The following is a 27,664-nucleotide window of genomic DNA, read 5'->3' as shown; positions in this document are numbered from 1 at the left end:
CTTTTTCTGTGCCTCTTTATTTTCTTGTTACCGAGGCCTCACTCACTCACCTGCCCCACCATTCTACACTCTGTACTATATGAGAATCTCTACATACTTCACCCCTTAAAAGAAACTACACAGAACATACCCAACAGGCAACACAGACTGCTAACGTAGCAGGAACCCTCCAAGAATAGTAGATGTTATTTTCTTTAGGCCAAAGACAAAGACTCTTGTATAACAATACTTAGCAGCAGAAAACAGTGCCAATACTAAAGCAATATTTATACGTCCAGCCAGCTCGTGCCAGCCAAGGCAGAAGATATGGGGAGGGGCAGTTTTGCCAGGCTCCTCAGCCCAGTGGACCTTTTTATTTTAAATTCCTTCCCCCAATGTCCTTTTAGCTGGTAGAGCTGGGTATTAGGATTGCTGTGCCCCAATTGCAGCTATTAAAAGTGTATGCCAGAGGTCTCATGATGCATGACAAATTGGCCCAGTTTGGATGTCATGATAAACCCTGGCTTACTGAGACCAAGCAGCATACAAGTGTATGCTGCCCAACCACTCCCACTTGGAAGCCGAAACAGCTAAACAAACCACAGCCCCTCCAACCATGGCTTGTTTACTGTGATGTCCAAACTGGGAACTCTAGTATGTCTCTCCCCAAACAAGTCAGAGTCATAAGTCAACAACAACAACCACCACCACCCATGGGCTATTACTCTGGCTTGGTTCTTTTGGAGTAGTGTGGGGACACAAGCCAGAGTTCCCAGTTTGGACATCATGATGAAGAAATCATGGATGGAGGTTCTGTGGTTTGTTTAGCTACTCCAGCTTGCAGGAGCCTCCCAGTGGGGGCAACTGGGCACAATGTTTGTAAATCACAGAATCATAGAATCATAGAATCACAGAATAGTAGGGTTGGGAGGGGCCTACAAGACCATCGAGTCCAACCCCCTGCTCAAGGAAGAACTAGCTAGCCCCTTCTTTGCCTGTGGGGTGCCAGTTTTACAGAAGTGCTACAGCCCCATGAAGGCTGACCGCCTCTCTGGTGGAGAACCAGGGAGGAGGCCAAGGCCTTTGGCAGCAGGAGGAGTCAGCTGCCCAGATCCCCCTCCTCCTCCACCTGCCCGTCGCTCACTCTGGAATCCTGGCTTATTTTGTTCAAACCAGGCTATAACTGGCTATAACCAGGTACAACTACGCACCAAAATAAGAGGGAGGGAGGGATACACACACACATGTGGTACAATTCAGAGAGTCCTTCAATGGCTTACTTTAGTGTGGATTGTGTCGATGTATTGGGTGTGTGAGGGTAGGCATCTCCACACTTATTGTCCTGCTACAACTGAGCTCATGAATCTACTGTCACAATGTCTGCATCTAGAGTTGAACCGTAGGAAACCAGCATCTCCTCCCTATTTAGACTCATAACCAGGACCTCACATGGGAATTCCACCAAGTTATACTGCCATAATTTACACTTCCATTTCTGTAGGAAATGCAAAGATATAAGTGAACTGAATAGGGTCTTGGGCATTCTTGCATGCAAATTTGCTGTTTGGGCACCTGCAAAATGAAGAATTCCATACACATTTTATCAGCCAGAGCCACTAGAGTTAATTTCATTTCACTTTTTTTTTTTTGTAATGAAGATCAGAGTCATGCTTCAAATTCCACAGGCAAGGAAAGGCAGCGCTTCAAACCAAGTTTGTGTAGTTCAAGGGCAGTGTCCTTTCCCAGTGAACCATCCAGAGTCATTACTCAGCCACCCCTTGCGGTTCAATAATTGAAGCTTTCAGTCAGACCAACACAAGTGGGACTAAACTCCTCATGGGCCAGTCTCTGCTTTTGCAACAAGCTCTGCCAGCTTCTACTTGATCTCCTCTGTCTCTCTGAAGTCTCAACTCTTGTGCAATCACTTCCATTTCTCTCCTCACTCTAATTATGCACAAGTGTTTACCAATGCTCCTGGCACAGTTCCCCATGACTGACTCGCCCTCTCTTTCCTGAATGAAGAGTATGCCAGCCAGCCTCACCTTTCTGGTATAATAAAAAAGCCTCACAATACTCCAGTTTCTGACCTAACCAGATTCTGCTGTTGGACAGTTCTCATATTAATCACTCACTCTTTGATTGGATTTGTTTCTTTTTCCATTGCAGGATCTCCTGATCCTGCAAAAGGATTACTCACATTCTAATGCTGACACTGCAGAGAGCCTCAAACAGAAGAATCTGCCATCTTTTTCTATGATAAGTAAAAGCTGGGCTATAAGTTACATTCACGACAGGGATGTTGCTGAAAATGGCATCCCTGTGACAAGGTCTTCCCTATCCTATTTTCTACAGAGGTGGGCAAGCTACAGTGTACAGGCCACACAGAGTCTGCAGGCCATATCTGGCACATGAGAGCTTTTCACCTGGCCTTGAAGTGTCCAGGGCCACCCCCACCTCCCAACCACTATCTTCTCTTTCAGATGCTCTGGATCAGCTGTCTGGCCAGAGGGACCAGCTATGTTGCCAATATGATGGGGACCTCGCCCCACCCCACAGGAATCCCATTATCCTTCCATGGGATTATACTGACTGCTGAGGTGGGAGTTTTATAGCCCAGGGGTAATTCAAGACAGGTTGTTTTATCTGAAAATTGTTTTAAGTATGTAGTGTAAAGGGCAGATAGAAATTTGAGAGCTGGTGAAGTGTTGTGGCTAGGAATGTGAGCTAGAGAGTCTGCAGTTCATGAACTCAATACCTCGTGCAGCCTAAGCATTTTATCTGCAATAAGGTAGAAAATAATACTAGCCTACTTTACAGGGCTGCTGTAAGGATTACTGGATGTGAACTGCTTTGAATACACAAAGAACACTATATAAAATGTTTTATTATAAACCTTTTTATTGTTTTGCTAAATATTTTCATTGGCCAGGCAGACAGGCACCATAGTTAGTTTCTAGAGTGTTTATGGAATTTTCTTGAGTGTTTAAAGTTAGTTTCTTGAGTGTTTATGTTTATACAGTTTCCATCCCTAAATGTGGCCCTGAATTTGTACAAGATTCCTTCCAAGTTTTTGGTATACAAGAGCCTACCATGTGACTCAGCTCTAATAGCTTCATCACGTAGTGACAATTCGTGCCCCTGCCTGCAGCCATAATGGATATAAGTGCAGAAACCAATGCTCACTTTGTGATGGATGTAAGTTGCTTGGGAAGAACATATTACAGTGCGTAGGCGGAGAACTCATTTGCCAAAGGGGATATCATTTCTGATAGCTTCTCTGTGGCAAATATATAACATGTAACTCAATTAGTTTTTAGAGGATATTGGAAACATTGTTTTCATTCCGCTTTTTGAAAACTGTAGCTTTTGAATAGGTTTATCCTCTTTTTTTGTAGCATGAAAGTCATCCTCATGGTACTTTAAAATAGATTTCCCCCTTTTAACTGCAATACTTCTTTGCAAAGCTTCTTAAATGCCATACATGTCTTGAAGTTCCTAAATAGGTCCTGCCATTTCAGCAACCTTGGTCCATATTTCTTGTTCACCGGGTGGGAGGCATGTGTACAAGCAGCAAACCACCGTAAATGTTTCTGTCCACCACGATTATTGTCATATACAGGAATCATCTTTCATTCATTCCGATAGGTATTCTTGGCTAAGGTTAGGCAGGAAAAAAAATCCCTTGATCTACTCTTAGAATAGCAGCTTGAATTTAAACTTACAACCACGCAAGCAAACCTACCTTCAGCAGAGGAAGGCATCCCATTATGGTAACGAAGACAACAAGCGAATTTAAATGTAATTAGAACTCTCCCAACTTCAAAGACCATAGCTGGAAGTTTCAGTATGAGAGAAGACTTTCTAAGGCTGCTGTCAGACATCTCTCAAGGATGTAAGCAGACCATCCATTAATGTGCGAGCCAGCCACATTTTAGCCTTTGCACAATCATCACACAAGTCTCTTTTCAAAGGCTGTGGAAAGACAGGGTAGATGTGCAATCAGCGCTCAAGATGTCGGCAGGGCACAGCCTCCAAAAGTAACCGAGAAAAAAAATAAATCAGAAACAGAAGGTTTCCGAAGTGGGAGGATAAACTGTAGAAAATGGACAACTGCTATTGTGCAACGTTTTGGGGAGTGGCGGCTAGATGAACACTCTGATGAGAAACACTCGGCCTCTAAAGAACTGGGAATAACTAAAACTCTGCCATAGCCTGCACCGTAGGAGGAGCTGCGTCACTGCTCACCCCCCATTCATATCACAATCCATATCTAACAAGCACTGATGACATTTGTATATGCACGTTCAATACAACAATTGCAGTAGCAAAAGAGTATTTTTCCTCAAAGTATGGCATATCTCACATTCAATGCAGGGTCCCTCTAACTGGAAGTGTAACCCTAAAGAAAGATGTCCAGAGAAGACTACATGCAATAAATGTGTATCTGTGTCCATCTTTTGTACCAAAAATTGGTCGTGGCAGAGAATGCCAAACACATCAGGATAGAGATTTAGGATTAGAACAGAATTACTTGGGATGCAATCCAGTGCACACTTACTTAAGAGTAAGGCCCATTGAACTCAGAGGGCCTTACTCCTGAATAAAAATGCATAGAATTGTGTCTTATTTCTGTGTTTAAGACTTTAATAGTGCAAGCCTATGCATGTCTACTTTGAACCCCTTGAGTTCAAAGGGGCTTACTCCCAGGTAAGGGAGTATAGCAGGGTTGGGGAAACTTTTTCAGCCCCAGGAGTAGATTGCCACCCAGGAAACCTCCCTGGAGCCACGTTCCAGCATTAGATGTGCCAAAATTCCAAAGTGGGCATGGCTACTTCTTTCACACACAATCCATCCACACACATACACCCCATACACACCATTATCACACACACACACACACCCCTTAGTCCCCCCCACCCCGCCCTTCAGCTGATCCATGCAGATTAGCTGTAGAGGGGTTATTTCTCAGCTTTGATCAAGGGAAAGCTCTAGTCTCCTATCAGCAGCTGATCAAAGATAGGAGTTTTTCCCTGCCTGGAGAGAGTGGACAGGGCTTAGGGAAGAAGCTGGTAGGTCGGAAGAGGAACCCCTGCGGGCTGTGTTTGGCCTGTGGACCAGAGTTCCCCATGCTTGAAGTATAGGACTCCACTCTCAGAGTGACTTTTCCTTACCATGGGCCATGCCTTCAGAATAACGAAAATCTGTCAGTCACAGAAGACACTTAGAATAATCAGGTATTCCAGTAAGTGTAGTTCTTGCTCTTACATTTTGACTCACCAAATCATTACATCCTTGTGGTTTCCATATATTGTGGTACTCTTTTTACCAAGAAGAAAACTTGTATTAAATTATTTCATAAGAAAATTATCAATGTGGGATAGCATTAATCCTAAAACAACTTTCAAATATTCCATTTTGAATTTCCAACCTAACCATACAAAACTGCATATTCCAGACACCAGACAAAAGTCATATACCCTCTTACCTGGCAGCAGGATTCTTTAAACTCAATTCGACTTACTTTTGTATAGACATGTATAGGATTGCAATGTTAGTATGTGGGGTTTTCGTGCGTGTGGGGGGGCAGGGGGTTGTCATAAGTCACCCATTGACCTTTTCAAATTCCTAATGTAATTCTGAGTGTTCAGTTAAGTGCTCCAATTTGCGATCACCTGTTAATCTGTAGGCTGTGAAACAGCACTGTTTCTAACTTCGTACGTTCCAAGTCGTAGATAAAGTGATCTACTGAGAACGTGTTCAATCTATGTAATAAATCCTTTTGAATACTTTGTGCCACTGTCTTGTACATGGATACATCATCATTGTACTGGATAAGCCCCATACAAATGAGAAGAATCATAGAATAGTAGGGTTGGAAGGGGCCTACGAGGCCATCGAGTCCAACGCCCTGCTCAGTGCAGGAATCCAAGTCAGAGCATCCCTGACAGATGGCTGTCCAGCCTCGTCTTGAAGGCCTCCAGTGTGGGAGAGCCCAAGAATAGGGCTGCACCTTAAAAAAAAATAGGGGATGGGCCATATAGTACATGCTTTGCATGCAGAAGATCCCAGGTTCTCTGGCATCTCCAGGAGGGCTTGGAAAGACATTGTTCTGAAATTATGGAGAGCTGCTGCCAGTCAGAGTAATGCAAACAAAACTGAGCTAGATGACCAATGGTCTGACCTGGGTGTAAGGCAGCTCCCTATGTGCCTATGTCATAATTTGAAATGATGTATGTTGTACATACAATTGTACATGCATGCCATTTTAAAGATGCATTGCTCTGCCTCCTCTAAAAGTTTATAGGTTACTGCAACATAACAAATTAAATTGCCTACTTTCAAGCACAGTTTGGAAACGCTGCATGTGCCCACGTTACTGGCATTTTGGTTTTGACTTGCTGCTGCACACAGGCACCCGCCATGCCAAGTTATGTAATGAATCTCTCCACCTACGCAAGTTTTGTTCTCAAGGGGGACTTATTTGATTCAAGGCACCGAATAAAAGATTTGATCCCGTACTCTTGTTATGGGAGACTGGCAGCTACATAACACGTGCAAGAAAAAGAACTGCAGTTATTAAGCCCAACAGATAAAAGTAAAGGGTGGCGAAAAAAACGTTATGCACCACAGTTGTTGCAGGTCAGCCACACCCACAAAATAAAATGATGCTATTGAGAGAATAAGATAATACAGAGACTGGGGTTCCTCTAGGGAGGGGGCTTAGGTTGCAAGCCCCACCCCCTGGAGGAATCTCCTCAGAGGGCATCCCTCCACTGCTACCTCAGTTCTCAGATCAAAGATAGCAGTGGGAGATGAAGGGCGGTGGGACTCACTTGAGCCAGGAAAAGCAGCCGCTCTTCGCCACCCCCACCCTCATCCATGCAGGCAAATCTAGTTCTCCTTTGTACACCCTCCCTTCTTCTCGCTATGAAAAGGTTCTCTGGATTCTACAGCCCTCCACAATGAAAGAGAGCTGACAAAACTGGCACAAGAGATGGGGAAAACAAGAATGACAAACTCACTGCAGTTTGAAAACCTGAAGATCTAACAGTAGTACCTCTTTGTTCAAAATGTGTTTGACAGCTAATTTTACTAGGGGGAAAGAACAGTCACAGCACCTTTAAAAGAAAAAGTTCAGGCCTCAGCAGACTCTTTATCACCAACTGAAGTGACAAATATTTATTATATTTCTAACCACAAACATCCTAAACAGCTGGTGACAAACCCAGGTTTGACCGAAATAATATGTGACATGGCCCTCACACTCTGCCTTCTATCCCCAAGTCTTCATTAATTGGGGACCAAAACTACATGGCTATATTTATAGGTGGTGACTGCAGTCACAGGCCCATAGTTTATGGCTGATCATGATTGACAACCATTATTGTTATTAAATTACTTTATTTGTTTATTTATTTATTTATTTATTTATTACATTTCTATACCGCCCCATAGCCGAAGCTCTCAGGGTGGTTTACAAAAGTTAAAACGTTAAAATGCAATATACGAAGTTTAAAACCATTTACATAAAAGCATATGGACAGTATATGCAAACAACTTTGAACTAAAAACAACTTTGAACTAAAAACAATTTAACAAAAAATAAAAAATAAGCATCCAACAATAAAACAGCACAGCTTAAAACAACACAGCTTAAAAACAGTATATAAAAGTAAGCAAAAGAAAAAAGAGTTCTAAAAAGGGAAGGCTTGCCGGAATAATAGAATCTTTAATTCCTACTAAAAAACCTTCAAAGAGGTCAGCAGGAGCATTTCAACCAGCAGGTCATTCCACAGCTGAGGGGTAGCAAAGGAAAAGGTCCTCTTGTGTGTGGCTGCCAATCTCACATTAGGCAGCTGCAGCAGATAGCGCTCAGTAGGGATGGCAGAGAATTCCGCCACGGATTCCAGTGAGCCTGGATTCTTTAGAATCCGGCCCCCCGGAATCCATGGCGGAACGGCCTCCTGCCCCCCCGCGGAATCCCCATCGGACGGAACTTACCTGGGGCAGATGCGGCGGATTCGGCAGCAGCAGCAGCGGTTCTGGCAGTGGCAGTGGCTCCAGTGGCTGGTCTCCTGGCCGGCCGCGGCTGGGCTGCTGCGGCCGCCATTGGCGCCCTTGCAGCTGTGATAGGCTACATAAGTATTTACGTAGCCTATCACGGCTAACCCCCCTCCAAAAAAAACCCCCAGCGTACGCTAATGGCAGTGGCTATGGCAGCCATTTGCGTTCCCTATTTTTCGCTGTTCTAGCCTACGTAAATATTTACGTAGGCTATTACATCAAAAAAAAGGGGAACGCAAATAGTGTAGTGGGCGCTATTTGTGTTCCTTTTTTTTTTGCCGTTCTAGCCTATGTAATTATTTACGTAGGCTATTACGGCAAAAAAAAGGAACGCAAATAGCGCCCAGTACGCTATTTGTGTTCCCCTTTTTTTCACCGTAATAGCCTATGTAAATATTTACGTAAGTTAGAATGGCGAAAAATAGGGAACGCAAATGGCAGCTGCCGTAGCCACCGCCATTTGCGTACGCTGTTTTTTTGTGGGGGGAGGTTAGCTGTGATAGGCAACGTAAATACTTGTGTATCACGGTGATACTTGTGTATCACGGCAGCTTGGCTGGACGCAAATGGCGGCTGCTACGGCGGCCGCCATTTGCGTCCACAGCAGCCCGTTCGCGGCCGGAACTCCGGCAGGGCTGCTGTGGAGCGGAGCCGGCCGGGCAGAATTCCAGGGCGGCAGACCGGATCGCCCCCCCTGTCGAGGATTCTGGGGGGAGGGACAGAGCGCCTCCCCCCGCACCGTGAATCACATCCGCGAACAGGTAAGTCACTTTCGTATATCCCTAGCGCTCAGAAGACCTTAGGTGGCAGACTGGGACGTGGGGTGTCTCTACATTAAGCAAACCCCCCACAAAAAATCCACATCCTTTCCGGAGCATCCGGCTTTTGGTTTCTTTGCAGGATTAGGAAGGGCTTCTTTACACGGCAGCCACATGGTTTGAACTGAGGGACTGCCTCCCTCCCTGGCATGTGTGCAAAGGAGGGTGGGGAGACTGGTTTCTGTAGCTTAACATCTGCTGTACTGTTTTCTCGCAGCCCCCAGGAAACCTCTGACTTACTTCTGAGTAGAGATAATACCACAGTATAAGTCTTCAACCCTCGGCACACTTACTTGGGAGTAAGCCCCACTGAACTTAATGGGGTGCTCTGAAACAACAGAAGACGTTGCGTCTGAGCTTGGTGGGGTGGGGGATCAGATGCGAATCAGAATGCAGAGGCAGCAGTCAGCAGGCAATTCTTGCCCTCGTGCCTGTCAAATCTGCTCAGTCTCCTTCCCTGCAACCCCCTCCCATCCTCAATGCCTTCATCATCCTGACTGTGACCCAAGCAACCCAAAACAAACGCCCACAGCAGGCAGACACAGTTTTTTCCACTATTGGAGAATTTCATGGGGAGGTCATGGCACTCTTGTTCCATAGGCTGGAAAAAAATACCACATTTTTTTGTGTTTGGGGAAAACACAAGATAGGCTGGGGGAAATGGCAGGAGGCGCCTTGCAGGTTAATGGCATCATGTAAAGTGCCCGCAAACTTCTGAGAGAGAGCCATCTCAATAGCGAGATAAAAGCTCCGTGTGATGAACTCCATAGGGGACAAGGCACTCTCTAAAGTACCTTGGACCTAGGCCATGTAAAGTTTTAAAGGTAAGAACCAGCACTTTTTACCTAGGGAGGTGGTGGGCTCTCCCACACTGGAAGCATTCAAGATGAGGCTGGACAGCCATCTGTCAGGGATGCTCTGACTTGGATTCTTGCATTGAGCAGGGGGTTGGACTCAATGGCCTTGTAGGCCCCTTCCAACCCTACTATTCTATGATTCTATATTTTGCTCAGAAACAAATTAGCAGCCAGTGTTAAGATTTTAAAACCAATGTAATATGGTCTCCACGGGATGTCCCAGAGACCAACCTGGCTGCCATATTTTGTACCAGTTGAAGTTTCCGAACCAAATATACAGGCAACCCCAAGTACAGTGCATTACAGAAATCAAGCCTAAAGGTTACCAGCACGTGCACCACTGTTACCAGGTCCACATGTTCCAGGAATGGGCATAGCTGGCATATTAGCTGAAGTTGATAACAGGCACTTCTCACCATTGCCTCCACCTGGGGTGCCAAGCTACCCCCAAGCTACAAACTTGCTCCTTCAGGGGTAGTGCAACTGTCTGACATACATGACAGTTCTGTCTGACAGAACTGGCTGACATACCTCAATAGGACCCTTCACGATGAGCACCTCTGCCTTGCCTGGATTCAACTTCAGCTTGTTCCCCCTCATCCAGCCCATTACCGACTTCAGGCAGTCATTCAGAAGAGTCATACCTTCCTTGGATAAAGATGTTAAGGAGAAATAGATTTGGATGTCATCAGCATACTGATAACACCCAGCCCCAAACCTCCTGATATCTCTCCCAGCAGTTTCACATAGATACTAAAAGCATCAGGGATAGGATGAAGCCCTCAGGGGCTCCACATAATAGTTCCTTTTTCAAGGAACAACTATCCCTGAGCGACACTATCTGGAACCATCCTGAAAGGAGAGGAACCACTGCAGAGCAGTGCCCCCAACTCCCTCAGGCGATCCAGAAGGATATCATGGTTGATGGTATCGAATGCCACTGAGAGATCCAAAAGAATCAGCAAGGATGCACTCTCCCTATTGATACCCAGGCAAAGATCAACCATTTATACCCTATCTTTCCTCCATCTTTTCACTCCCTATTTTATCCTCATAACAATCCTGCGAGGTAGGTTGGGCTGAGAGAGTACAACCCTTTTCATGCCTATTCAGTAGTAATTCAGTGGGGCATGCTCCCAGGTATGGCCGTACAGCGGGCTTACCCAACGGGCCTATCATCCCCAGCCTGCATGACATCCTGTCTGAGAATGATGGAACTTGTAATACAACATATATGGAGGGCACCAGGTTAGGTAAGGCTTTTGTACAGAACTGCAACCTTAGGCTAATGGATGCTCACCCAGTGAGCATCTTGGCTGTGTTGAGATTTGAATCTGCACCTCCCTAGTCCAACATTCTTAATCGTTACACCACACTGACTTTTTGATTTCCAGTGCTACACTTTCCTTTGCCTCTCCATTCAACTTTGCTTTCTTGCATGTACCTCCCCAGCTGCCTCTGCTGTTAATGTTCCCACTTGCATTTTACTGTAAGCAGTAGTTCAGCAGGGCTTGACAGGAGCCCAGTTTCATGGGGCAGGGGTGGAGGAAGTGGAAGAAAAATACAAACATCCTTTACAATACTTTTAATCGCCTTTGACAGCAAGGGAACCCAGAGATTGATAAATAAGCACAAAAAGCCTCATTTATGAATTTCACTCAGCGGTCAGTGTGATTATTTTTATCAGGCTCAATGAATCCCTACAGATTATGCTTGTGCTCTGTTGCAATGTCAGGAGCTGCATTGTGGTAGGGATGTACGAAAGTCACTTACCTTTTTGCGGATGTGATTCGCAATGGGGGGGAGGCGCTCCGTCCCTCCCCCCAGAATCCTCGACAGGGGGGGAGGTGATCTGGTTCTCCCCCCCCGGAATCCTGCCAGGGCCGGCCGCAGCCAGAGTTCCGGCTGCAGATGGGCTGCTGCACATGCAAATGGCGGCTGCCATTTGCGTCCAGCCAGGCTGCTGTGATAGGCTACGTTAGTATTTACGTAGCCTATCACGGCAGGCAAAAAACAAAACAGCGTACGCAAATGGCAGCAGCTACGGCAGCTGCCATTTGCGTTCCTTATTTTTCACCGTCTAGGTCTACATAAATATTTACGTAGGCTAAAATGGCTAATCAAAAAGGAACGCAAATAGCGCCCACTACGCTATTCGCGTTCCCCCTTTTTTTCGCCGTAATAGCCTACGTAAATATTTACGTAGGATAAAATGGCAAAAAATAGGGAATGCAAATGGCGGCTGCTGTAGTGTACGCTGTTTTTTTTAATGGTTTTTTTTTTGGTTGCCATGATAGGATATGTAAATACTTACATAGCCTATCACGGCAAAGAGCAGGATGACAATGGCGGCCGCGGCAGCCGGTCAAAAGACCAGCCGCTGCCGCTGCCGGAGTCACCACTGCTGGAACATCCGCCCCAGGTAAGCTTCGTCCCGGGGTGGGCGGGGGGGTGGGAGGCTGTTCCGCCATGGGTTTCGGGGGGCATTTGGCCTCACTGAAATCCATGGCGGAATTCTCCGCCATTCCTACGTTGTGGGGCTAAGAGTTCCAAAACAGAATCATGGAATTAAGCACAGCTCCTGGTCCTGCACTCACCTCTGATAATAAGAACACCCACTGGTGAGCCACTTAGTAGCAATCATTTTAAAACTAATGCAAAATGTTTGTTATTTATTTTATAATGCCAAAGTGAAATCCATGGTCGCCCCCCTGACAAACCGGTTTGGGAACCACTGGCTGCAACCATAACATAAAGGTTTGTTTTTGTGAAATGGCCATCACCGACCAACTACCCGGTACAGAGGACCCATCATGCCCCCAGTAACCAATCAAACTTATCGATACCATTACCACCTCAACTGGGGCCTGTTTCCACAGGTGATTTATTCCGAACTGGCTGCGTGTGGAGGTCGTTAGGGATACATGATCTCATGGCCATCCAGCAACCACCCCGGAGCTTATCGCGGAAAAAACAGATTTCTTGAGAATGCTTATAGTCCGATTCTTTTCCTTAATTTGGCTTGTCGGTGCTTCTGTTGTGGTGTACACCAACCCTCTGCATGTATTCCAGTGTCTTAGCGCTGCCCAGAGGTGTGCCTTTCACCATGACCTCAGTCAAGGGATGTTTCCCCAATGTTTTCCCCACCTGTGTTTCCCTGATGTTTCTTCCATTTCCCCACTGGCCACCAGAGTTTTTTTTTTTTTTAAGTAAAGGATTAAACCAAAACACCACTTTAGCCCTACGTCGAGAGCCAGTGTGGTGTAGTGGCTAGAATGTTGGACTGGGAGTTGGGAGATCCGGGTTCTAGTCCCCACTCGGCCATGGAAGCTCACTGGGTGACTTTGGGCCAGTCACAGACTCTCAGCCCAACTCACCTCACAGGGTTGCTGTTGTGAGGATAAAATGAAGGAGGAGGAGGACTACGTACGCCGCCTTCAGTTCCTTAAGGAAAAAAAGGCGGGATATAAATGTAATAAATAAGTAAATAAGTAAGCACTCCCTGTTCACCAGCCACCAACTGTATCGATGTTGGACATTTAAAGCTGTTACTCTATCAGGGGCTAAAGCTTACACTACTAAAAGAGCCATGGGGTGAGGTATACATATATAAGTTCCCAGCCAGATCACAGTTCTAGAGGTAGTTGCTGTCAGGAGCGCCCTAGCGGCCTCTTTCAGTACACTCTGAGTATAGCCAACTCAAGACACAGAGGAAAGGATTCTTTTCAAGGCTTTAATCCTTTTACAACTTAATGACTCTTTCAAATGCTAATCACCAGCGACTAAGCAATGAACAGCAGAGTAGCCTATGCTCCGGGTAGGTAGTTGGTCCCCATTTGAAGGAGAATTACTTGAAGACCCTGAACGTATGGGCTAGGGAAAGATCCTCCCTCTTTCCCTTGGGTCCACGGGACGCGGCCGTTGCTTGCGCGCCAAACGGGCGCTACGCCTGCTTTCCGCGCCCTCCATCGCTCATCACTCCCTGTGTCTGCGTCGAGTGTCCAGCAAGGCCCCCCCCGCACTTGCTCACTGCCAGGGTCACTATCTCAGGAATGCCGGCAGGAGGAATCTCTGCCAGCTGCTGTGCCTGTGAGGGATGAGCTGGCTCCTCTCCCACGGATTGCTGATCCTCCTCAGAATCAGAACTGGTCTGGGGTTCTATCAGCTCAGTTTCTACCCTGACAGTTACTGTAGAATCCTCAGTTGTGCATTTAGAAGGCATCACTATCACTCGACAGTGAAAAACGCCTCAATGCTCCAGCAGCACCTCTACCCCCCTTCGCTATCTCATTATAATACTATTGTGCATTTCTTCCATCAATATGTATACCCCCTATGTCAGTAACTTGCTATCACTCTATCGCAAAAAACGCTAACGTGCATTTGCGTTATCGTGCGATAGCACATTAGTTCAGGAGCTCCTGCTAACTTCTATTGTAGTCAATGAGGCTTGTTCCCAAAAGTATGCTATCATGCGATAGCGCATTTATTCAGGGGTGCCTGCTAATGCGGAAGCCCCGTATTTAGAAGGAAAGGTTAAAAAAAAAAGTGGGCGGAATCGGGCATAGGTCTGGGAAGTCTACTCAGAAGTAACTCCCATTGCGGTCAATGAGGCTTGTTCCCAAATTTACTGAGATTGCCATTAAGCCAAAAACACTAAATACACCCAGGGTACATGATGTATTCCTCTCGTGAAACGCCTAGTAACTCCCCTAATGGCTGTGAAGCGCTATTTCCAAAGCTGCGTATCTCTGCTGTTTGGTTCAATGCTTTTCAGGAGTAATTAATGCCAGCTTCAATCCTTTGCATCATCACCTAACCAGGGGGGCAGGAGAAAGGGGAGTAAAGCCTGGAGGTGGGAGCCTCTCTTATTGGTTGAGCAGCCCCTGCCAGTCTGATGACATTCCCTTCCAATCCCCCCACCCTACCCAGAAGTATGTTTCTGTCAGCGACTTATAATGGTGTGGTGCAGTCCTTCATGGAGCCCTGCGCAGAGCCATATGGATTCCATGAAAAATCCGGCATTCCTCCATTTGCTTCACCCTTCCGTTGTCATGGAAACCTGGCCCTGGGCACATGAATTGGCCTAATTTGTCAAGAGTACAATTTATAGTTAATAAAATGAAAGGCACTGAAGCTTGCTATAGTAGCCTAAATTGACTACCTGGAATAGAGTATTTCAAGACACCCACAGAATGTGAAGAGAAGAGCTGATTATTGTTCTCTGCTTAAGAGTTATAGGATTTAAGAAAACTCTTCCAAATGCATGCTACACATGTGCAATTACAACAAAGAGAACAGCAATTAAGGAATGCCTAATTATATGTATTAACAAGTATAACCTATGTTGCCAAGCATGAGTATCCTCTTAGTAGTTCTTCAAAAGCAATCATTTGTCACATGCCGTATGTTGTTTCCCTCCAAGTTTTGGTACACTGACTCATGGAAACATCAGAGTCACACACTTCCTCAAAGTGGCAATCTCGTAGGAAGTGTTTGTTTGCCTTACATGACACGTTGGTTTTATTTATGTACTAGGGATTCAAGAGAGAAAAACTTCCAGCAGAGACAAATCAAAATATAGTGCAAGTAAAAAGTCGTCACATCAATCCAAACCATATTTGGATCTTTAACAAAAGAAATGCTCTGCTTTCAGTCCGTATGCTGAATGTTAAGATTTTTTTTTAAGCAGATGGCAGGGCATACACTTCTTGCTAGCAATAAGGACTTCCAGTTTTCTACTAGATTTTTTTTTTTTTTTTGAGCGGGAGAATAGTAGTATCTGCTTTTTGGACAAGGACCCATAACATTTGCCCAAATGACACACAACACCATACATTCGGTCAATAAAGTACATCCACAATATTCACATGGACATCAACGCTTTGGATTTCAACAGAGCTTAGAGCAACTTCAGACATTACAGGGACAGCCTGTCAAAGCCCGTTTGCCACATCTCCCATTGTAACATCGAAAGGATGTTGTGTAACATGCACCAGCGTTTTTGTTTGCATCAAGTTGGCACAACTTTCACTTAAGGTACTATGACTTAGGCATAATAAGAGGCCTAGCACTTCCACAACGTTTCACCATAATGTTCAAAGCTACTCTCACTGCCAAGTACATATGCTTCAGGTGCAGCTTTGGGATTACCTCATTCTCAGTGAGGTCCAAAGAGACAAAATATATGAAGCAGAAGTGAAATACTAAGGAATGTAATGGCTGTAATAGCCACAGGATAGATTAAGAACAGTTGACTCAATATCAGAGAACAAAACTGCCGATATTTGGAAGATGAACCTGTTACGTTATTTCCAGTTGCTAATAGTTAGGGAAGTGTACCTTGCTGCAAGATGTCGTCTTCCTATAATGGCACACTCTTCTGTTACCTTCAGTGGTTAGGTTAAATCACAGAGATCTATGCCTTGGAAAGCAGGTGACAAGCTCCCTAGCTTTGCGCCAAGAATCTGTGCCAATTCTCAGCACATTCTCACTGGCTACCTGCTTCTTTTAAAAAGCCCCCAGCAAGTAAGAACATGGCTTCACCCGTTGCCCATAATTTATTATGCACCAGAACAGATGAGGTCCTACTTGACAACACAAGTCAAAATCTCCTGTGAGCAATATACAAGCAAAAGCATGTACAGGGATAGGAGAGTAGGGCATCAAAGACATACTACCGTTATTGATTCTCCAAAGGAGGTTAAAATAAGAGCAAGTTCATAATTTGTTGACAGAGACATCATGCAATGACTTTACATGTGTAAAACCAGATACAGCTTTCATATCACATCATCTCAAACTGCATTGCTTCCCCCCACCCCCACCCCCCAATGGACAACAGTTCAAACAACAGTTCAAAGAATCCGCTGCAAGAAACTGCAGGGATAAATCACTGACTGATGAATTATCAAGGGATGTACAAGCGTGTGAATCAGTCCTTCATCCAGACTAAGAACTTTTAAGGGCACGTTTTTTCACATGAACAAAACACTAGGACAATTTACATTCACCAAAGAGTATAAAAATAAAAAAAAACAATATGAGCTTTCTACAGCAAGTAATAAAGACACCTCAGAAACATGATGCAGCAAGAAAGTCAGAAATATTCGGACGAGTGCTCCTTCCCCTCAAGATACACAGCACCCTGATCCTCCAGGTGGAAAATCAGGTTCATCTAGCCCAGTACTGTCTATCCTGACCAGCAATGGTCCTCTAGTGGTTCAGGCAATCTCTTCCCAATTGCTGGACAAGGTCCTCTTAACTAGAGAGGCCAGGAACTGAACCTGACACCTCCTGGATGCAAAGCACATGCTCTACCACTGAAGTATAGCTGGGTGGCAGAGTGTAGAAGAAACACTGAAAATTATTGCAGAAACACTAAATGGTCTTTCATGAGGAGCACCCACACTTGAGCCACTTTTTCTTTCCAATAATCCAAGGACCCATTGCCATGCCCACCATGGTAAATATTCCACTGCCCTCTGGGAAGCATGATGAGCACCTTGGAGATTATGAAGGGGGCAGGGATCACCCCACAGTTGCACAGCACTTCCAAGGTGCCTCAGGAAGACAGCACAACTGCAGGGATGATCCCTGCAGCCCTCTCCACTTTGATGGGCCTAGGGATGTACAGATTTTGTAAAATCCATTCCATCTGCATGTCATGGATTGTCAGCTGCCTTTCATTCCATTGTCTGTTCATTGATGGAATCAGATTTTTTCCAATTTCCTGAATGTGCACAAATTCACATTTGCACAAATGCAAAATTCCCCCCCTATGCACACGTCTCCCAAAATGCACATTTTAATGATTTAGCCTATGGAGGAAATGCACATTTTCACCCAGTGTTTTTTTTTTAATTGTACATATTTTTCTACAACTAAATTTGCAGAAAGTAAATAAAATGGTCTGCAAGTCTGCAGAATCCATGTAACTTGGGAAAAGCCTGCATGTTGGATTCACAGAAATTCAAACTAGTTTGATTCCTTTGCGGATTTCTCCAACATCCCTATCTGGGGCTTCTCTTTGCACTGCATTTCTGAGACTGAGGAGAGGACAGGCAGATTGCCCCCACCTTTATAATCCTAAAGATGATAAAGCTTGGTTGGTGGGAAAATGAGACAGGATCTTTGCTGTGGCAGCACCTCTATTATTCCCTCCCAAAGGAGGCAAGTTTAGCACCATCCCTGATGGTGTTTAGATGGGCATTGAAAACATTCCCATTCCGCATGGCTTTTAATGGTTTTTAATATATGACTGAAGTTTTTAGCTCTGCTCCTTTTGGTTCAGGTTCTTATTTTTAATTTTTGAGGCTTGATATTTTGTCTAGCTTTCTTCTGTTCTGCAAACCACTTTGGAGGCCTTTGTTAGGACCAAAGGATGATATAAAATGCTTTTTTAAATAACTAAAATAAATAAATACTGCTTATGTTAGGGGGCAGGTCTCCCACAGATTTTTTTTCTTGACATCTTACGTCTGTAGGAAACAAAGTGTATGAATGAAACAGAAGGTAGAAGAGAGCCAACTCTCTTAAAAAAAAAGAAAAAGGAGCAGTCCCTCACCTTTCAAAGAAGGAAGGAAGGAAGGAAGGAAGGAAGGAAGGAAAGACAGACAGACAAGACAAGACAAGACAAGACAAGACAAGACAAGACAGACAGAAAAGTGATGACATGTGCTAGGGTTTCCAGATCAATTTATTTTGTAAGTACTAAGATACTATGGATTTCAGAGCCAAAGTACACTTGATGCTGAACACATGATTAGAAAGCATGTCAGGATGTTTTCCTAGTACTTGCTATTTAATAACAGGTAACAGGCGGGCGGGAGATTTTTGCCAGAATCACAGCTAGGGATGGAAAAGTTAAATCTCACCTCCTCACAAACTATCATCTTGGTGAAAACTACCTCCACTCAAACAGCTAGTAAATACTTTAAAACAGCAACATCGTGCTTTCTAATATGCATCACATCTAGTTTGGCCCCTTGAAATAAGAACTCCCATGGCTTTCTGTAGGACTATGACATAAGGGAGCCTTCCCCAACCTGGTGCCCTCCAAATGTTTTGGACTACAACTCCCAGCATTCGTGGCCACTGGCATGCTGGCAGGGGCTGATGGAAGCTGAAGTCTAAAACAAGTGTAGGGCACTGGGTTGAGGAAGGGTGATATAAGGAAAACTACTTATAAAGAGCACCTGGGAATCCTGGAGGGCACACAGGAACTGACAAGGAAGACATCTGATTGTGTGTATGCAGGTAGGTATATGTGTACGTGTATGCATGCACACATGAGTTCACTTGTACCCCTCTCCCACCACTTCTCGTGCTCCAGATAAGCACCTATTGGCAGAACACAAATCAAATATGCTAATTTATCCATGCCCAATTTTGCATAATATGCTAATTGTGTTGCCCGGATTTATTGGACTGAGACATGATAACCCTAAACAGCAGGCAAGGTGGTCACTATTCTGATGAAACAGAGCAGGTCTCATCCTTAATTGATCTGGAGGCATTCACATTTTAACAAGACATTATTGTTTTTTCCCTTAAAACAGGCCTACCAATACCAAGTGTTTAATATGATAAGGTCTTCCTTTATTTGTAGAATATGAAGGCAAATTTTGCATTATTATACTGGCTCATCAGCATTCTGAATGGCATGAGTTAAACAGACTAGCACACCCTGTTTCCCAGTGTATTTTAGTGGTATTTTTACAAAACAGTATAACTGTTCACTGAATAAGAAGTATTCTGGCAAAAGTTATCACATCATCATTTTCATGCTGAGGTAATATTTACCACCCAGATTTGCATTATAGGGATGGGTGCAAATTTGCTTTTACCAGCATCAACACAAGAGGCTTTTTATAATGGTAAGGGGGAAAGCAGAAGGGTTCTCCCACTGGATTTAGTTTGTTAAGGGTATAGCACTTGCCCTGTAACCCTGTACAGTCAGAATAATACCAGAGAGAGTTTTAATCTACAACAGTAACATCTGTTGCTTACTTTCGAATGATGTGGTCTGGAAGTCATTCAACAGTCAAATAATAGCACATATTTCAGACAAATTAAAGTACCTTCTGTGATAGCCACGCAGCAGCTACATGCTGTGAATAGTCGATAGCAGATTAAAGCATTAGCAGCTTGGAATATAGGAAATCTTTACTATGCTTACCTCTAGTCATTTTATGTTCACTTTCTCAGGTTCTTAGCATATCATGCACAAAAGTGATCCACCAGTATTGTTGACATAAGTACACCACACACAATTCAAACCTTGGCTGTGTTTAGTAAGTTTTTCAGAGACTTACATGGAGCACCTCTCCTGGTATGAACCTACCTGCACACTGCCATCAACAGCTGAGGCTCTCCTCAAATTGACTCCTCTGAGGGAGGTTCGGGGGATGGCAACAAGGGAAAGAGAGCCTTTTCAGCAGCTCTCCCCAGTGAAGCTGGCCTGGCACTTTTCAGTGCTTGGTCAAGACTTTCCTCCACTCCCAGGCATTTGACGGCATATGATGGGCTTTTATGCATCACTTGTTCTGGTTATGGTCTGTAGTTTTATTATGTTTTGATATTTTTAACACAATTTGTTTTTAGCTATTTTATATTTTGTATGTTTTAATAATTTTGTTGTAAGTCACCACCTTTTTTTAAAGAGAATGGTGACTAAGAATTTCAATAAATAAACAAAGCTAATATTGTAGAGTGTCATTGTCCACAGAACACACATTTATTTATTTTTACCTTACTGCAATGGCCATCTCAAACAGGTTTATAGCACTATAAGAACTTCCAAAAGTCTGTCCAAAGAGCATGGGACTGGGGGGAAAAATGAATGGAAGGGTTCACTCATAATGACAAGCCAGGGCCTTTTTAAACCCTGAGTTGTCGTGAACGATCCAGCATGCTGGATTTCTCCTGCTTGGCTGCTCCTGCCAGCATAAGCAACTAAACAATCCAGGGACATTCCCAGTGATATGTGGTGGAAAATTTTCCAGTGCTTAATTTTACTGCAGAAAAATTTCCATTTCATAAGTTCACTACTAAAAATGAATATATGCCAATTGCAAATACAATATTAGTCACGCTTGGCAGTTTCAAAGTTGCAATTAATGCTTTTCAGGTGATGATCCTTAGCTAGTATAGAATGAATACACACTTGTTATTGAAATACATCTATGTCTCAGTGTGAAATGGAACCAACTAATAATGAGAGTGAAACCGCCTAACCAACCTCAGTGGAAGAGAGCTGTTGCAACAGATGAGTGGTTGCCAGCATATCATGCACAGTTCTTTGGGATGCTAAAATTAATTAGGGTGTCAACAGTTTTCAGTACCTTTGGAGGTTTTCTTTAAATTTAAACAATGTAAGGCAAATACATGCTATTGTCTTTAATTTTTACAAGTATTCCAATAAAAACGTCTACATAATATAGATCCTATTAAGTGTGCTTTAATTTTTCTCTCCTCAAGTATTTCAGGTCAAATACTTGCAATGTATTGTGTCGAAAAAATTAACATGGAATCCTTCTTTTAAGCTTTGCATACTAAATATAAGCAAAATAAACATGCTAAACTAGCTCTCTCTAGGGCAGGGGTGGACAACTTGTGCCCGTCCAGATGTTTTGGCCTACAACTCCCATCAGCTGTAACCAGCATAGCCAATGGTGAGGAATGATGGGAGCTGCAAGCCAAAACATCTGGAGGGCCACAAGTTGCCCACCCCTGCTTTAAGGCATCAGACATTTTGCCAAAGCAAACTGAAAGTTTCCTTATGCAAATGACTTTATTTGCACTGGAAATTTTTATGGAAACTCCACATCACTGGATGCTCCATCTTTGGGTTGTTTGTAGTAACATCTGAACCTGGAACTCTGATTGTCTCTCTCCCCAGAGTGGGAACCGCTCTGGCTTGGTAAGGGATAGGCAAGTCAGAGTTCCAGATTTGGATGTAGTTCTTCAGTCACTCCTGCAAGAAGGAGGTATGAAATGGGAGTGACTGAGCCGCATCAACTAGCACACTGGCTTGTTCACAGCAACACATGTTTGTCTTTTTAAAACATTCCTGGGTTGTCATTATGTGCAAACTGGGCCATTATGTATGCTAGGGGCTGGGGTGGCACTGCAATTCCAGCCTGATGTATCTGAAAAGCCATAATCCTGAACACAGGCTAGAAACAATAGCAGTTCACACACTGAGCTCTTATAATTAGCTGTGTAGCTCTTCTAATGGATCTGCACAACTGCATGCCACTTTTACTACCAGCACCATGATGGTGCATATGGGCATATGACACATGCTTTGCACATCTAGATCAGAGGAAGACACACAAAAGAAGAGGAGGGAAGTTTCTTGTAATTGAAACTGACAAAGATGGCACACAAACAGATAAGTTTGTCCTTGAGATGTTATGGCAAGAAACCATTACCTCTGTTTGACATGGCAACATCAATCCCTTCTGTCTTTGCTCAGCCTGCACCAATCATCTGAGTCAAAGACTTGGCAGAGAAATTTCAGAGCAGAACACAAGAGGGCCTTCTTTAAAAGCATGAAAACAGTGGAATGCGGTGCCCACAGAGTGCAAAATATATTGTAGCTGCAATCCTACACACAAGTATGCAATAGTAAGTCCAACTGAACTCATCTGGCTTACTTCTAAGTAGATACTCATAGGATTGTACTGTAAATGATGTTTCACTGGATCTCTGTTAAAAAATACACACACACCACAGTGTATTTAGGGCTTAAGAATGGCAGAGATGACAAAGAGGAACAAAAACTGACATTTCACGATGACCACACTGTACCAACAGGAAATGGTAAGAAGCTGGGTGGTCTCTAAAGCATTATGGGATGCAGGAATGCCAACAGGAAACCACTAAGCAGCAGTGGGATGACAATAAGCCGATACTGTCAAATGCAAGTGGAAAGCTGGGCGGGGGGGGGGGGGGTAGACCCACACAAGGAGTGACAATAAGAAATCTACCAACTACAGGTGATATTCAGATGGTTGCAATAGAGACATAAGCGAAATAATATGCAGAGATGGAGAAAAGGGGGTCGAAAAATGGCACTGAATATATTTCATACCAACTGACAAAGAAGAATCTTCCGCAGACTTGAGTGTGGCATTGCAAAACTTAGAAATCCCACACCACGTGTTAATGAAACGCCATCCTGCAGCTCTCAAGAGTGAAACGCCAGCTTTTGAGCTTCTGGGCTCAGCAGGAGCACACACCGTAGCCTCTGGCTGGCCACAGAACACTGGACCAGAAAGATCCTGGGGTGATCCAGCGAGGCAGCCTTTGCATGGCTTCATAGTTAAAAACGAAACACTTCCACACAAGTTGGCAAGAGACATTCTCTGTTCTGCTTTCCCAGTTTGCGCCATTTCCTGCTCTGAGCATCCTTGTCTGCCTCCGCTTTACTGGCATCTCCTCTTCACCCGGTAAAACTATCCATGAGCCCCCCACCCCACCCCACCCCACCCCACCCCGTCCCGTCCCGGCTGTGCATTCTTTCGGACTACACACACACACACACACACGCGCGCGCGCGCGCGCGTTGGCATTCCTCTCCACGCCAGGCCGTACGAGAGGCATTCCGCGCCTGTCATTTCCTTCGGGGACGGACTGGGTGCAAGCGAAGAAGCCAGGGCAAGGCAGAGTGGCCGGTGCCGCCCGGGCAAGGAAAAGCCCGAGGCGCTGAAAAGGGCCACGGGGCGCGCTCGTCCGCCCCAGTCCGCCGCTCCTGTCCCCGGCGAGCATTTCGGAGGGGGGGAAGCCGAGAAGGTCGCAGCGCCTGTCGCGCTGCGGAAAGACGCTCCAGCGAACCCCCTCCGCCCTCCTCGCCATCCCGCGGGGCTGCGCAGCGACAAGCCCCCGGTCAGCATGGAAGAAGCGCTCTCCCGGCTCCCTTTGTTACTCTCCCGCCTTCCTTCCTTCCCCCCGTACCTATTTTAATCCTGACGCTCTGAAACACCCGGAGCCCCTCTTCCTCCACCGCCATGCTGCAGCCCGCGCCTCAGCTCCGCTGCGAGAGAGGCAGAGGCAGAGGCAGAGGCAGAGGCAGAGGCCGGCTCCCTTGCGCCCGCTGCTCGGGCCGGGCAAAGCGCCGCTGCTGCCGCCGCCGCCGCCGCTCTCGCAAGTGCAGGACGGCGCTGACACCAGCGCGCCCAGCGCAGGCAGAGGCGGGGAGAGGCCGCGCGCTGCCCCGCCTCCGCCCTCACTTCGGCAGGCGAAGGAGCAGATCTCCTCCAGCGGCCGCCCCCACAGCTGCCCTCTCATTGGCTAGCCGGAGGCCGGGTGGCGCCCCTCATTGGGCCAGCTCGGGCCGGCCGCTCCCTCTTGGGGCGAAGAATGAGAAATACCGAGAGATCTGTCGCGCAAACGACACAGCTGGAGAGCGCGCGGCGGCGGCGGCGGCGGAGGGCGGGCGCGCCGCCTTGCCGGCTGGCGAGAGGGCCCGCGATGAAGGGCAGAGTGCAGGCACCGCGCCGCCGCCAACTTCTGCAGCTCCTTCTCTCCCGCGCACAGCAACGGGGAAGGGGGAGGGGGGAGTAGCTGGGAAGACTCCTAGGTGGGTTCGCTGCACGCAAGAGTTTAAGGCTGCAGGCAGGTCTGAGAGCGCTTGTTGGGCTGTACCTCTTGTTTGGCTCGGAGGGATGGAGTTTTGCGCAAGCAGAGGATCGCGCCGCACCCCGCAAACTCCATTTCTCGGCTGGTGCGATTTGCGCGCCGCCTTTTCACCAAGCGAAAACGGCCCTCAAGGCGGCTTAACTCTAGAGCAGGGCCGAGCGCCCTTCGGGCTTGTCGGGTCTACGTTTTAAATGCATTCTTTTTACAAGAACTCCCCCCGACCGCAGCCAGCTGAAAAAGACATGCGCTTGGGATTAAAGATCAGGGTGTCTTTGAGCACGTACTGAGTTGAGCCCAGGAATTTGTTTTCAGTACTAGAATTAAACTCATCTAGTCCTTTCGCACAAAACTCCACTCCTGGTTACCCCAGGCGTATTCATTTCAGCAGCCTATTTTAGTGGGGGGGGGGGGAGTCATACTGTTGTTGGTAGTTAAACTATGTATTTATTTATGAATCGCAGACATTAAAGACATTTCTAGGCGATGTACAAAAACAGATCAAATTGCTGGGAATTCCTGTTAAGGTATTTCCTGTTAAGGAAAAGGTATGTTTTCAGCAGGCCCTGAAAACTCAGAAGGGGCTCAGAAATCCTGGCCAATCTAGTGCAAATCATCCAAGATCTACCAGTAGATCCAGATCTACTTTCTGCCCATCCCTGCTCTGGAGAAGCTACTCTCCTCATGTGCAGATGGGGCATTTTTCAGGCTAAAATTTGCCATTGGAAAGGAACCTCCCAATGTACTGCAAGAAAGCTAGACTGCAGCACCAGTTAGGTGATGTCACCACTCAGCTGCAGCCATCCTAGCAACCTGATGCCAAAACACCCTAGCAACAGTGGAACCTGTGAGATCCTACTGATCTTGTTCTTGCTCTTGTCACCCAGATCATAGACTGTGAAAATTAAGTTAATTTGAAGTTATATAAATGTAATTCCCCACTCCCATAGGTAACAATAAAGGCATTCTGAGCTACCACAAAGGAAAAGACAACAGTTGACCATATATCTATATTTAAATAACAAAGTCATAGTTGATGTACACCGCCTGGATATGTTTTACATGATAGGTGATATAGAAATATTTTAAATAATTTTTTAAAAAATTGTGCAAGTGTACAAAATGGTTACTTCCCACTAAGCTCTAAAGCAGTTGTGCTTAATATGAAGGCTTTCCCCATCACAATCGGTCTGCTACACAATAAACACTCATTTGTTACATACAAGGTTGCGCTTCAGTTGTACTTGACATCAAGTACATTTTATGACCACTCAGAAAAGCAGCATTTTGTGCTTGTGGAAATTCGAGTTTTTTGGGAAACTGCTTCCATCCTCCTGTGGTGGAGTGCTAATGTAACTGTTATTGCTGTTGTTGATGGGGGCAATCAGTGCAGCAGCATGGCTAACCCAGGAGCCATTAGCGTTTACCCTTATATAATATGTAGGTACCTAGATACTACAACCAGCATGGTGAAAATGACCATATCCTTCCTTTCCTCAAAAAAAGGGCTTGGTTGCCATATAGTAAGTAGCCTTCTCCAACCTAGTGCCCTCCAGATGTGATGATCTGCAACTCCCATCATTCCAAGATCACATCTTATCTGAGAATGATGGGAATTGCAGTCCAAAACATCTGGAGGGCACCATGCTGGGGAAGGCCGCTATACAGCCTTTGTTGACACAATGTCAGAATTGCCTGTTCTGACCCAAATTCATGGCATCTTACTTGGATTGTGAGTTGGCATCTTCTTGGGATGTCAAGACTGTATGTATTTAACCAAATTCATGACCATGAAGACTGTAGGATTTGCTCATTCTTGACCCTGGATTTTGATGTGCTCCTCCAGCTGATAAAGCCAGCTGTGCTATTTTGATATTTTGGACCCTATAATGTGGGTCCTTCCAACAAATTAACCTATTAAGAGTTCTTTGATAGTTCATACTCTGGCAACCCAAAGGATCACTGGTAAACAAAACTAGAATAAGCTTATTCCAGCTTTACACCTATTAGTATGACCCCACCATGAAACACACTATAAATATAAAACTGTTACTTTCTACTAATGCTTTTTATTTACCACTAAGTAGCAGGACTCTAATACTAGCCATCAGCATTCGTTATACTTGATCAGAGGCCTATGCCAGACTCACTGCCTCTTCATATGTTACATTTTAATATTGTAAGTATACACTTTAAAAATCAAGTGTGAATGCGCTAAATAGGTGTTTGAAAGAGGAATCATACAGGAACACTCATCTGAGCTTGGCAGTGGCTCCCTGTTGAATGTATACTTGGTGGCAAACACAGGCTTGTTGCTGTGTAATGTCTTGCGAATTCCAACTCTACCAAACTAAACCAGGCACTGCAGAACATAATTCTCAGGGCTTAAGAAAGAACTTGATTTAAAAAATAGCTTCTACTTTATATTATATAGAGCTGGTATCAGGAGTTAATTAGTGAGAAATACATGTTTAGAATTTACAGCAAAATATGAAGCAGAAATTGTGCTTGTTTCCAAAATATGAGTCCTAAAAATGCCTGTATATGACATAAGAACATAAGAAGAGCCATGCTGGATCAGACCAATTGTCCATCTCGTCCAGCATTCTGTTCAAATAGTGACCAACCAGCTGTTGACCAGGAACCCACAAGCAGGACATGAGTGCAACAGCACCCTCCCACCTATGTTCCCCAGCAACTGGTGTACATAGATAGGCTCGCTGCCTCTGGTACTGGAGGTAGCACATAGCCATCAAGACTAGTAGACATTGATAGCCTTTTCCTCCAAGAATTTGTCCAACCCCCTTTTAAAGCCATCCAAATTGGTGGCCATCACTACATCCTGTGGTAGTAAATTCCATAGTTTAACTATGTGCTGTGTGAAGAAGTGCTTCCCTTTATGACAACTACTTATTCTTAGGGTGTCATCATATGAGGTAGAATTCCCGCACCCCTACTGGGCTTTCTTCTTCTGGACAATACACACGCCTCCCCCTTTGGGGGAGTTGGGGACGTTTCCCTTGTGTGGAAGTTCCCTATATTCCATTTATACAGCCACTAGATGGCACTGCAAGATTATGGCAATATTGCGAGTTCCCAGAAGTACATGTCCTCTCATGGCTGTATAAGTTATTACTACATTATCAATGAGTTAAAACATTGCAGGATAAAGCTAGAAAATCTCAGGAGAGAAACCAAAGGATGGCGGCATCGTTGGAAAGAACTTGCAAACTTCTGTGAGTGACCCACCTGTCGAGTGCACAATAAAAGCCTCGTGTGATGGCACCCTTAGTCACTTTTTAT

At 45.1% G+C, this 27,664-nt stretch overlaps 1 protein-coding gene across 1 annotated transcript in view; it reads right to left on the bottom strand.

The window, feature by feature from the left end:
* RASA3 (RAS p21 protein activator 3) overlaps positions 1–23,875 on the bottom strand; it is a 178,657-nt gene extending 154,782 nt beyond the window's left edge. Inside the window, exon 1 of the mRNA XM_084844550.1 lies at positions 23,681–23,875. Within this exon, the coding sequence (XP_084700676.1) occupies positions 23,681–23,735 (55 nt within the window). The 5' untranslated portion in view covers positions 23,736–23,875. The remainder of the gene's footprint in view (positions 1–23,680) is intronic.
* Positions 23,876–27,664: the final 3,789 nt, after the last annotated feature.

This window comes from Heloderma suspectum, chromosome 3, assembly GCF_057233095.1.
Source record: "Heloderma suspectum isolate Gila_16-S chromosome 3, 16-S_ref, whole genome shotgun sequence".
Lineage (NCBI taxonomy): Eukaryota > Metazoa > Chordata > Lepidosauria > Squamata > Helodermatidae > Heloderma > Heloderma suspectum.
Note: the sequence above shows the minus strand (reverse complement) of the source record. Positions and strands in the feature narration are given on the sequence as shown.